Here is a 13,395-nt window from a genome sequence, read left to right as displayed (position 1 = left end):
ATCCTTCATCACTCTGGAGGGCTGCAGGGACCTGCCCACGCTGCCCTCCAACCTCCAGGGGTCGGAGGGCAGCGTGGGCAGCGCTCTGCAGCCCTCCAGAGCGATGAAGAAAAGGACAGTGAGGGGAGGGGAAAAGCAGCGTCTTCCCGTTGGTGCTGTTCGCACCGCGCCAACGGGAAGACGGTAATTTAGAAAAACCTCGCTAGTTTTGCGAGGTTAATAAGAGCAGCTTCACATCGCTCCCAGGCGGCCAGGATGGTGCTGCTGCAATGCAGCAGCACCTCCTTTGCGAACAGCCACCCAGGGACGGCGTTTTTGCCATCCTTGGGCCGCTGTAAATCACCTGTGCGGAAAGGGCCTAGACTCCGGAATAGATCCAGTCAAATTTTTCACTCAACCTTGTCCAATTCTAATCCTTAATGCAGTCTCTGTCTCAATTTTTTTGTCCAAACAGCTCCCACAATCCCCAGCAAAGTTTTGGGGGTGGTCATAGAGGATTTGTTTTTACTAGTATCATATTTATTGTAAACTGCTTCAAAAGATGGTAGGCTGAGAATTGTAGGGCAGAAATGTATTATATAATGAAACTTGATTCAGAATCTTAAAAACCTGCCATACTGCAAGCCATTAAGAATAATACATTGTGAGGAAAATAAGCTATTCATTTTAGCATGCTAACAGTGAAATTGTGTCCCAGAACAGTGGCATCAATAAGGAAGGCTGCCTACTCACATGTGTTCCATTAGCTCCAGGGAACAGTGCCATAAGTGGGAAGGAACATGTGCCAATGTAACCCCCATGCCCAGAATGGGTTGGCCCAGAATGGGTTGACCCAGTAAGGGGGTGGAGACTCAGAGCAGCAGAAAGGCTGCAAGAGCTCTTTGCAGAAGACAAGGCTACCAGACTCGGACCTTGATTTCTATAAGCCCTTAACACCTTGTTAAGGGTTTCTTTTGTGGTTGTAATGGGTGAGAGTTCTCCTGGAGACCTTCATCATGTTGGGCAAACTCAGTTCATCAAGCCCTTGGAGTCTTCAGGAGCCAGCCAACTTGCAAAGAAGAATTTGGACTTGGCAATATCAGTAGACTGTAAATAGAAGGACTTGAAATGCAACCTGAACAGGACCTTGAATTGTAACGTTAAATGTTGATGTTTTAAAAGTGTAAATTGTAAAGAAAAGTAAACCATTTTGTTGTTTAAAAATTGTTGTTGCAACTCATTCCAAGTACTGCCCCACAGAACCCACAAGCTGAGGTTACACATACTTGCTACAGGCTACAGAAAGGCTGTGCAATTCATTCGAGTCCATTAAAGCCCAGGGGTAACAACATGAATGGGGAAAAATCATATACTCCTGCCCCCACTTGTGCAGCCCCCAAAATGTCTCTGTATCACCTTGGAGCCAGGCAACTGAACTGAGAAGAATTTCTTTCTTGGAGGCACAAAGACACCCAATTGTTTTTACCTTCTTCAAGTTGGTGAGCATTCTCCTAGAGTTGAAGTGCCTAATGTATAAAATTTGCATTCTCTAGGTGCCAAATTTATACTCTATCAAATTTCAATGGGCTATGCTTGTATCATCCATATACTTCCTTAACGTTGCTCTCTTTCATGCACACACACGCACACACCCCTCACCCCATTGAATACTGCCGAAGGCTGTATCTTCTTTATGCCATAATCATTCCAACAAACTATCCTTTACTGTCTTAAAAGCCTTGCATTACTATCAAACCAAGACTGCTCCCCCACAAGCCAAGCTGTCTTCTCTCGGCAACCCGTTCTCCCTGCCTTATGTGTAATTATGCACAGGATCCTGAATCCCTTCCCCTTGTACACATAGTGTATACCCCTGAGATCAACCTGGTTCCTTTACATCTTATAACTGGCGCCAGATCAGAGGTGGGATCCAGCCGGTTCTCACAGGTTCCCGAGATTGGGTTACTAATTATTTGTGTGTGCCGAGAGGGGGTTACTAATTGGGTCCGCTCAGAGGCAGTGGCATATTTCCCTAGGGGCAAGGGGTACCCCATGTCCTCGGGTGCATCCATTGCAGTCACGTGGGGGCACCAAAATGTCCCCCCACACAGACTGATTTTGCAAGCCCCAGCAAGCCCAGAATTGAGGAAGCCGGCTGCTGCAAGAATTAAGGAAGCCTGACATAGCCCCGCCCACTCTCTATGGTGGCCCTGAGTGTCCAGAGGGCAGGGGAGAAATACCACTGTGCTCCCAGGATGAGGACTGGGGAGCTCCGCCTCTCCTCACTCTCACCCAGAGTGCAGTGCCTTATTCTCCATTAAGTCATTGCCATTGCTCTCAGTCTCAAGCCTTCTCCCCAGCAGACGGGCGTCAGCCAGCACAGGAGAAGTCCATATGCCGGCTAGGGAGGCAATCTCCGCCCCACCTGCAAGGTGTTTGTTGTGGGGAGAGGAAAGGGGCGCGCGCGTTTGTTAGCTGTTTGGAGACTCCTTAAAGGTAATATGCAAATCCAAACTGCACTTCTATCATTCCCTAAAATCTTGTTTGCAATTGTGAATGGCCTTGATGGGGGGGGGAGGGACATGAAGCACCTGGCTTCTTAACTTTTGCTGTGGGGCTGGGCTGTAATCTGGAGAGCTGAGTTTGATTCCCCACTTTCTCTGCCCCACCTGCTGCCCCACAAGGTGTTTGTTGTGGGGAGAGGAAAGGGGGGGCGTTTGTTAGCTGTTTGGAGACTCCTTAAAGCGAACTGCATCTGGGGTGCGTGTGCCCTGCGTCCTTGCCACAGCCCTGCCCAGGAATGCCCCGTCCCCAGAATGCCCAGCCACTCCCCTGTCGAGCCCCGCACAGCCCCATTGGCGCTACACCACTGTTTGAATCCCACCACCTTGGGAACCTATTACTAAAATTTTTAGATCCCCCCACTGGGCCAGATCCCCCCCACCAAGTTGATGTGCCATGATATGAGCCATGTTCATACTGTCTTGTGTACATGTCTTTTAATCACACATTAAAACAATTAATAATGAATGTCCGTGCCAATGGCACATGTTCAGTTGCTGTCTTGTTTGGGGTGTTTCTATCTTGTTTGGGGTGGTATTGTAAATTATATTTACAGGCTTATGACCTTTGTTTTCACACATCCAATCCTGCCTTCATTAGTTTGTCAAAATATGTTTACAGTAACAAATAAATTCTAAGGTGTTACAAATAATTTGGTGTTCCCATTGTTTCATAGTAATCCTTCATTAGCTGTATAACCTCAGGATAAAGAAAAAAGAAGGTTTTTTTAAAAAGCTCCATAATCTGTATTCTGTCCTATCCTTCATCTCTGAGGGAAGATATTTGAGAACTTGTCTATTTTTATTCATCCTGCCAGTGGAGTATATTGATGACTAGACTAAGGTCCAATTGTGTTAAAACAAGACATGAAATATTGATTAATTCTTTTTTTTAAAATCCTCTTCTACTCCTGAGTATAGCTGTTTTTAGATGATACTGTCAATATACTTCTGTCATATAAACCCCTGGTATCAGAAGAGCCCTCTTTGTTCCTGGTATTTGGTAAATGTCTATTACCATTCCAAATTAGTAGCTTTAAAAGCTCAAAGTAGCATGTTTCTGCTGCTGGAACAGGAAGCTGGTTAGCAAAAACGCAACACCCAATGTCAACTGGCTGTGTCAGATGGTAAATGCTTTATAAATCCACATTATTTCCCCAGGTCTTGGTTGAGAACTGCATGTGTAGATAGCAGTATGTAGTCCAGGTGGCAGAAAGGAAAGCTTTTCTGGCTTGCCAGAGTAACGAAGGGGATAAATAAAGGAGAAGGATTAAGGGAATGTTTAGGAACTGGCAGTTGTGAGCAGTAAGAAAATGTTCACCCTCAATCTGGATGTATCACCTCAAAATGAAGGACATTTTTATTCTCCTCTACAGCAGGGTTTCTCAGAAGTGAACACCACTGAATTCAGTAGGACTGTACTAGGGATGTAAGTAAGTAAGTAAGGCCTTTATTGGCATATTCAAGATGACACAATAATACTTATATGTACCAGGGATGTGTAGAATTGCACCATGCAAACAAAATCACTCATATCTGCTCTGGGTTAGATACAAGCATTGATGCATGTCCAGATGATGTACCTTTGGCATCTATTTGTCCAATTTAAATGCATATTTTTCAGCTTGTGGATCCTGAGGAAAAGCAAAATCTCAATGGATAGTTATCTGCGGTCAGTCTCAAAAGATAATTTTGGGAAATTCCTGCTCTCTTCCATAATATGGTGTCCCTTAGTCCCAGTGATGAGAGGCAGCCAGTCTTAGAATACTATGGTTGACAGTGTCACAGGCCACCAAGAGATCCATCAGAACTAGCAGGGTCACATTTCTTCTATCTAGTACTCAACAGAGATCACCAACCCTAGGTGACCACAGCAATCTCTGTTTCAAATCCTGGCCTGAAGGCAGACTGAAATGGGTCCAAACATCAGTCTCTGCCAAGAATCCCTGATGCTGAGAGGCTACAACCAGCTCCAGCAGATTGCCCAAGAATAGAAGATTGGAGACTGGTTGGAAATTTTCTAACATAGTAGAGCTCAAGGATGGCTTTTTTTCTCAATCTCCCATGCTATTTAATATCGAAGCTGATACAGAAGGGAGACGTCTAACCAGAGAATACCTAACCAAGAAGGAACTAAAGCTCTGAAACACTGTGTACCCATGGATGGCAAGCACATGTATGCAGTGGTGGGATTCAAATAATTTAACAACCGGTTCTGGTGGTTGAAGTCAAATAATTTAACAACTGGTTGTTTACAAGCACAATTTTAACAACCGGTTCTGTGTTTTGAGTCAATAATGGGCTGAATGAGGGTGAACAAGCTGAAACTTAATCCTAACCAAGCAGAGGTTCTCCTGGTTAGGATAAAGGCAGACCAAGGACTTCAGATCTCCCCTGTATTGCATGGTGTTATACTCCCCTTGCCAAATTTGTAACTTCGGAGTAATGCTTGGCACAGGGTCACCTTAGAAAATCACCTTTGGAGTGTGTTGCCCAGTTCCAGCTGGTGCATCAGCTACATCTTTTTCTGGGTCAATCCGATCTAGCCACAGATTATACCTCAGTTACATCTAGACTGAATTATTTCAATGTCCTCTGCTTGGGTCTATCTGTGAAGACTATTTGAAAGCTACAGCTAGTGCAGAATGCTGTAGGTAGGCCAGAAGCGTACCGCCTATGGCGACGTGGGGCCACCCATGACTCTGGGCACATGCCTGTGGGGCACCCAGCAGGCTCCTGCTCACCCCCACCCACCCCCCGGCCAGCCAAACGGCCGGCCGGCCCCCCTCATCCCCCTCATTCACCCTCCCCTGGCAGGCTCTGAGGCTCAACTTCTGGTGGCCAGCCTCTATGACTTTATACATACATACATACATACATACATACATACATACATACATACATACATACATACATACATACATAAGCCTTTATTGGCATAATCAGAAGCAAATACATAGATAGGTAATAAAAGCAAAAGGCCCCACAAGGACCATAACAGATACGTACTACTGGGAACTCTCAACTATCTCCATAATGAAATTGGCGACCTCTTCACAAAGACCAGGGTCCGAGTTATTCAGCAATATTGATAACCAGATTGAAAGAGAGAATATAAGCTGGTATATTTAGATCTGATTTTATCAAATCTAGTGCAGTACAAGAGTTGGTGGGCCAGAGTTTCAACCATATTGGATTTGCAGCTGCATAGCCTTGCAGATTTTTCTAGGTTACTGAACTTATCCTTTAGTAGGGAAGAGGGCATAATGTTAAATCGTGCAATGGTAAGGGCTCTCCTTGCACGTGGGTTCGTTAGAGCATAGAGGTAATAGGCCATACGGCTCTGCTCAAATGGGATTAAGAATTGTGTTGGGGATCAGGTTCGTTTGGCTGCTAGATGTAAATTTGCAAATTCCAGATCTAAAATCCAATCTCTGAGCCTATTGAGCCTCTGACCCTTTCCCCTTTAAGCAATCTTTGGGGAATTGCCCCTTTAAGAAAGTCATAGAGGCTGGCTGCTGGAGCAGCAGTCTGGAGCCAGCCTGGGTAAGTCCAGGGCGGCTGCTGGGGAGGAGGGGCTGCACAAGTAAGAGCTGTGGTGCTTACTCGCAAGTAGGCCATGGCAAGTAAGCGGGGCTCTGCTGGGGGGGCACCCGGAAGATTTTTGGTGTCCAGGCGCCATTTGGACCCAGTATGCCTCTGAGGTAGACTGCTGGTTGGGTGAGTTATCATGAGCACATGTCCCCATCGCTACAGCAATTACACTGCCTACCTATCTGCCCCCAAGCCTACAAGCCTACAAACTGAACATGAGTCAGCAGTGTGATGTGGTGGCCAAGAAAGCCAATGTGATTTTGGGCCATATCAATAGGAGTATAGTGTCTAAATCAAGGGATTTAATTGTACCTCTCTATTCTGCATTGGTTAGACTTCCCCTGGAATGTTGTGTTCAGTTCTGGGCACCGCAATTCAAGAAGGATATTGACAAGCTGGAACAGGTCCAGAGGAGGGCAACCAAAATGGTAAAAGGTCTGGAATCCATGCCCTATGAGGAGAGACTTAGGGAGCTGGGTATGTTTAGTTTGGTGAAGAGAAGATTAAGAGGTGACATGATAGCCATGTTTAGATATTTGAAGGATGTCATGTTGGTGAGGGAGCAAGCTTGTTTTCTGCGGCTCCAGAAACTAGGACCAGGAGTAATGGGTTCAAGGTGAAGGAAATGGATTCCACCTAAACGTCAGGAAAAACTTCCTGACAGTAAGGGCTATTCAACATTGGAATGCACTATTTCGGAATGTGATGGAGTCTCCTTCTTTGGAAGTTTTTAAAGAGTGGCTGGATGGCCATCTGTCGGGAGTGCTTTGATTATGTGTTCCTGCATTGCAGGGGGTTGGATTTGATGGCCCTTCCAACTCTATGATCTCCAGAAGTTGCTAGATCTTGCAATATTATTTTATTTTTCTGATTCGGAATGCAAGTGGTGAAGTCGCACATTGGTTTTATGCTTCTTTCCTTGGAACTTATAGCTGAGTGACACAGAATTCAGTTACTGGCATACGCCAGATTTTCTGCAGGCCAAAGAATCACCCATGCTAGAGTAAAAGGGCAACTATAAATAAAACCATTACATATATTTGGTAGTTTGTCTTTCAAGCTCCCCTGATCTAAAGATGGAACAGTTAATGGAGAGCTTTTATTTCTTTAAGGAAAATATGGCCAGCATGATTCTTGGATTTCAATCAACCAACAAGTAGGGGACTATATTATATTTTATCATAATAGAAGGTACCTTAGTTCAAACAGGACAGGTTTGTCAGCTTACTGGATGTCTTTTGTGCCAGATAACAGATGATATGCCTTTGAAAAAGTGTTAACAGTTTCTTAGTGCAGTCTGTTATGTGTTGTCTCTTTTACAGAGTCCAGTCAGGATCCTATCTCAGCACTGGCTGGTTTACCTTAATACTGGCTATGGATGCTTGCTACAGAATACACATCTATGGGATGATAAATGACACCTACTGCAAGTAAGATCACAGGAAATTATTTTCATGCATCTACAATTCTGATGTCTTGTCAAAATTTCACAATTCATTTCAATGCCATAAATCCAAGAAATTGATTAGACAGGCATTCCCTGGCATTCTGTATTGATGTTGCACTTTATTGTCAGTGTATTTAGTCCCCATATGGCATGTGGTATTGATTAAATAAAAGCATTTACAAAAGTCTAATGTCAAATGTCATAAAGAACTTTTTAAATCAAAGATGTTCTGCCGAATCAGAATGAACCTACAGGAAAAGAAAGCATTTCCATTTACTTTTTGCACTTCATAGCCTGCAAGACAGGAGACAGTGTATAGAAAGTACAGATCTATTTGTCAGACACTCCCCACATCCCAAAGTAGTGACAAGTCCCAGGTGCAGTGCAAGATGGATTTCTTATGTACAAAATAGCACTGGAGTGGGTGGGATTTCTTATGTACAAAATAGCACTGGAGACTTATGGCTTTTTTGTAATACCTGTTTTGTTCACAAATGTCCAAACAAAACAAAGAGGAGGCATATAGACAAGACAGTAGTACTGGCAGAACCAGGGGGCCAGAGGGAGCAGACATTCCAGGGGCCATTTGCCTGGGTCATATGGGGGGTCCACTTTGCCCACCCCCCGGGCCCAATCTCATGTAAAATCAAGTATATTCTGTAACATGTAACTTGTGAACAAGACTTGTAAGCAACTTACAGGATTAGGTCCTATGAGTCCCTTCTGTTAAATGAGCAGCCTAGCTCCAGGGAAACAAGATCTATTGAAAAAGCCATTGCTACTACCAAGCAAACAAGGCTCCTTTTCCTGGAGCAAGACTAACTGAAGCAATTCTTACAACCCCATCCATTGGGCTCAGGTGGAGAGAGACTGCACCACTGCCATTTTACCATGTCACCTCTAGGCAGCATGGGGAGGCAGCAAATGCCAGAAACTCACTAGCTGCCTGAAAGTCTTCTGTAGCTCAAAATGGACTTACGCCAAGGTCTACGCCAGGGGTGTTCCTGGCTCCAAACCCCGGTGGAAGCTGACTAAAGTTGGCTGCACCCCTGGAATGCTCCTAGCTCTGCCAGTGTTCTCTTGGATGCCAATACAGCTCTGGGGGTTGGGATCCCTTCTGGGTCAGACACTGCCAAAGTCTGTGGTGCCCACCTGCCTCCCAGTTTTCCCTTCCCACCGGCATAAGTCCCATCTCCAAGAGCCCATTTGCCTTCCCTCCTCCATAGGATTGGGCTGATAGGCTCCAACTGTTAGTCTGAAAGTTTGGTTTTTAAGATGCATTAATGTAAAGTAAAAGTTTTGTTGTGTGGCATCCATGGGGAATAGAGGTTGCTGTTATAAAATGTTCCAGTTAAAAGAGCTTTACTCTGATGATTGCTGAATTTATCCTCATATGCAAAAATAAGTCAGAAAACTAAATATTAAAGTAGTGTATCTACCATTTATAAAAAGCAAATAAGAGAAGATTAGAAGAGTGCTATCTTACTTTACTCCCTGTTTTCCCAAGAGGGAACAGAACCTGTGTGGGGCAGGGTGGGGATACTTTGCCTGACAAACTGCGCTCACAGCTCATCTCCACAGCACATCTAAAGGGTGCCTGGTTCACAGCCATTCTCACCACCTACCGCAGCATAGGTAAAGGGCTCATCTTGTTGCTCACCCTCAGCAGGAGCTTCAGCACTAAGTGAGGGAGTAGGTCAGTGGCTGTACATTGGCTGAACAGGGACTTCACCTCTTCAGTAATTGCTAAACGCATGAATGGACCTTCAGCTCCTAGACATATTGCTAGCTGTGATTTTACAGACAGGTGTCAGAAAAGAATGCTGGATGGCTGTTGGGCTTTTTCTGATTAATTAAAGAAAGATTTGTGTTGCTATCTATGACAACAGCCAGTTAATGGATTCCCCAAATAACAATAACACAGCTTTTACTGAATTGTTTTGAATGTTTATGGGTTTGTTCTCTGCATAAAGATATTTTTCCTCTGTAGTTTTTACTGTGTTTCATATGTAAAGAAAACAGCAGATTCGTTGAGATGTACAAAAAAATTATTTCATAGACATTTGTGTTTTGACTTCATTCTAGGTCAGAAGGCTTTCGAAAGGTTCCTTATCACTACTACGAACCAGGAAGAGATGAATGTGATGAGTACTTTCTGCATGAAAATGCACCCTATGGAGGCCATAGGTTTATCACAGAAAAGAAAGTGTTCGCTGAGTGGGCTAAGAAGCACAGTATAATATTTACACATCCTAACTGGACATTGTCTTGATGTTGGATCTCCCAGCCTTTTACTATTAGCATAATATTATGCATAAGAAATTCCTCAGTATACAATTATACGTGCAACTGACTGTATCTTCTCAATGTTGATATTTATATGAATGATAAACAAGATAAAGAATGGCTCCACTGTGGAACAAGGATAGATTTACCAATCTATGGAAGACATACAAGATGCTTATTATATCTCTTAGGGTTGTAAATCACAAATGCACTTTATTCTTAACTGGATTTTTAATTCAAAATGGCAGCAGTTTGGTTTAAAGATTCTTTTAAGGGATATAACACACTTCTGGGCAGCCAAAACATTTGGATTGTTTGGGCTTTCTGTTATGAGTACTTGAGGTTAGGTTGTAGGTTTTCATTATTAAGGTAACTCGATTTTTGTCTTAAACACAACCAAACTAAAGACCAGCAATGTGCATAGATTTTTAATTATATAAATAACTAAAATCTCACTGTATTCCAGTTCAGACAAGATGCAATCAATGGTTTGCAATTCTGGTTTTGCTGGGAATTGAAAAGTGTAGTTTGTTGGTTGGTATAGAACAGAAAATTATAGTTTGTCATGAAAGGGGGGATATTGGAGCATAAGGGAGAAAGAAAGGGTTGTGCACATCATATGAAACAATTCTGCACATAAGAAAATTAGAAATGGGTTAGGAACAATTTGTGAACAGATAGCCTCAACACAGGAAGATTTTGTATGTCTAAGGCCCAGGGGTAGTTGAAGTGCTGTGACTTGACAATCTGCTTTCATAGCAGTTAGTATTATGTTGAAAGATCCAGGTTTTCTGGATATTGTCTAACATTCTTGTGGCATTGATTCGTCTAATTTTTGCCTTCAACTGCATTCTCTTTGTAGAACAGTACTTCTGTAAATTCTGTATGAGATGTTGAGGAAGTTCTCTTGTCTTGAATGTGGAATTTTAAAAGTCCAGCATCTAATACCTCTAATATAGTTCTGGAAAGTAAATCCTATGTGATCTTGAACAGTGGCTCAATTCTCTGCCTCAAATTCTCCATATTTACAAATGGGGATAACACCTACCTCATGAGGATGTTGCAAAATAAGCAAATGTGCATATTTAGTGCTTTTTAAAGAAATGATGCTTTGCTTGTAATTCTTATAGCTACCCATGGGTATTTGGCACACATTTTTCTGTGCTGGGTATTTGAGGAACATCAAACCAAAGATGAGAAATCAGTGCTGTAAAATGTTGAATATCTTCATTTATTTCTTTCAGTGTACATCCTCAATGAATTATCCTTTTAATGGGTGTAACTTTGTAAATGTTACCAGTAGTACTTGCCCATTTCTAACTGAAATACAGTATAATTTTATTTATCAAGCTGATACTGGAAACATCCCACAGTGCTAGATAACTATGCTAGTTATATTGGTTTATAACAGCAGAAAGGATCTAAGAACCAAGGAAAAGTGTGAAGTAGACCATGAAGCAAGGTTTGGATAATATGGCATTTATTATACAGCATCTCATTATGAAATTAGCTCAGTTACCACATAATTAAGGTGGCATGAATCCTACCTCCCTATTCAGCAAAGTTTGAAGACTACCTCTTGTCTTAAAAGTCCTCATCAATTTAAATGCCTTTTCTGCTGGAAGAACACTTAAGTTAGAAGAAGTCTTCAAATTTTGCTAAACAGAGTGATAGGCTACATGCTGATAAGTTCCAATCAGAACAAGTGTTCTTTAATTGATGTCTAAAGTCAGCAGAGCTCCTTATGTCAAATGCTGAATACCTGGAATATCAGAATTACAACACTGAATAAGTAATACTGTTAAAACTTGAAAAGAGGTTAAGTGACTGTTACACTTGTGTAACGGTCAACAAGCATATAAACCACCAGACCTTTTGTATTTCTTTACTGTATCATAAGAAATCATTAGCAAAATCATGTTTTGTACATGAAAGTGTTTGTATAAGGATCGTATTTCCTACTGTATATTTGTATATAGAGGTCTATATTTTTAATGTTCATAGCATATACATTCCCATCATCATCATCATTAAGTGATAACTTACGATTGTGTGATTTACCCCAGGACAGTTGTCTTTTGCCCCACATGAAACTAGAGCTGTTTATTTACTTACCTCTGGTGAATTACCTCAATTCCCTGCTTTAGTGATGGGCTTGCAACTAACTAAGGGTAAATGCATCATTCATCTTGGTTCAGCAGTCAAGGGTTAAATCAGAATGTATGAACAGACCTTGGAGGAAACCATTCAACATTAGTTCTTTGGGGTTCTTTACTCTTTTTTGGAGATCCTGTTATCAGTCTTTCCCTTGTATTTCAATTGTATCCTTGTTTGATGATTCTTAAACGCTTCTTCCTGATCATTTTTTTTTAAATTCAGTGTTTTGGATTTTAGTCTTCATGTGTTTTGGATTTTAGTTTACACTTTACCCAAGTGTAAACTATGTTTAGCTGGCTTGGAATGTCATTCAGATACTAAGATGGTAATTGGGGAACTAAACATCTATCTATTTAATTCCAGTTTTGGAGTTTAGATTCCCCCAAATAATTCTGAACATTGTAATTTGGTGAAAGTGCTCTTAATTGTTTTATCCCCAAGCCCTAAAATATTAATCCTTCCCCCCCCCTCCCCAATATCTAGCTTTTTTGGGACAATGACATGACTGCAAAACTTCTTTATATTTATAGAGTAGAATATCTTTGAAATGAGTAACCAAGCTCTTTTCTACAGTGCTGTTTGGCTGCCTAGCACTAAACAAAACATGAAACCATCTACAGTGCTGTCTGGCTGCCTAGCGCTAAACAAAACATGAAACCATCAGTACTTAAAAATGTAAGATTTTTAATGTAAGATTGTAATGTAAGATTGTTAAAAGATTGTTAAATTTAAGATTGGAGCAGCAGTTCCTCATTTCACAGTCATCTGTCTGTATCAGACTGTTGGACTGCAATTTAGCACAGGTAAAAGAAAATCAATGTAAATGGGAGGTGAATTTACACCTGACTAGTAGATTTTGAATCTGATTAATCAACATGTCTGACTTTCTACTTACTTTCCAGGACATTATGAAAGTTCAGACACAGTGCTGATGGGTTTAGTTTCCTTTGGCTAAGATAGAACTGGTGAATTACCTCAATTCTCTGCTTTAGTGGTGGTTTTAATTAATACAAGGGGTTTTTTTAAAAAGAAAAACAAAGATTCCTGCAGCACATAAGTGGATGAAAACAGCATTGTAGCAACAGAGCTGCTGTCTTCAGATTTCAAAGAGAAAATCTGGACAATGAGTTCAGCCAACCTTGTTTGGCCTCTGCCCTTGTCTCTGCCCATTCCAAATGCAAAAGTGCTATTTGGTGTCTGAGAGAAATAACTAAGAGCCCTCCATCCTTTAATACCCTAACTTAACCCAACACCCACTTAATTTGTGTGGTAAAATTGTTGGCCAAAGCCTTTTATTAAACATATTGGTTCAAGGCAAGCAGAAGTGTAAGGCGCAGCATGGGGGTCTGATCTGTGTGCTGGGCAGCCAAG

At 42.0% G+C, this 13,395-nt stretch overlaps 1 protein-coding gene across 3 annotated transcripts in view; it reads left to right on the top strand.

Moving 5' to 3' along the window:
- The window catches only part of ST6GALNAC3 (ST6 N-acetylgalactosaminide alpha-2,6-sialyltransferase 3), a 351,837-nt gene extending 338,784 nt beyond the window's left edge, over positions 1–13,053 (top strand). For all 3 annotated transcript variants that reach the window (XM_048497129.1, XM_048497130.1, XM_048497132.1), the window contains 2 exons: positions 7,457–7,564; positions 9,667–13,053. In XM_048497129.1, coding sequence (XP_048353086.1) covers positions 7,457–7,564; positions 9,667–9,853 — 295 coding nt within the window. In that variant the 3' untranslated portion in view covers positions 9,854–13,053. The remainder of the gene's footprint in view (positions 1–7,456; positions 7,565–9,666) is intronic.
- Positions 13,054–13,395: the final 342 nt, after the last annotated feature.

This window comes from Sphaerodactylus townsendi, linkage group LG05 (genome assembly GCF_021028975.2).
Source record: "Sphaerodactylus townsendi isolate TG3544 linkage group LG05, MPM_Stown_v2.3, whole genome shotgun sequence".
Taxonomy (NCBI): domain Eukaryota; kingdom Metazoa; phylum Chordata; class Lepidosauria; order Squamata; family Sphaerodactylidae; genus Sphaerodactylus; species Sphaerodactylus townsendi.
This window is presented reverse-complemented; position numbering and strand designations above follow the sequence as displayed.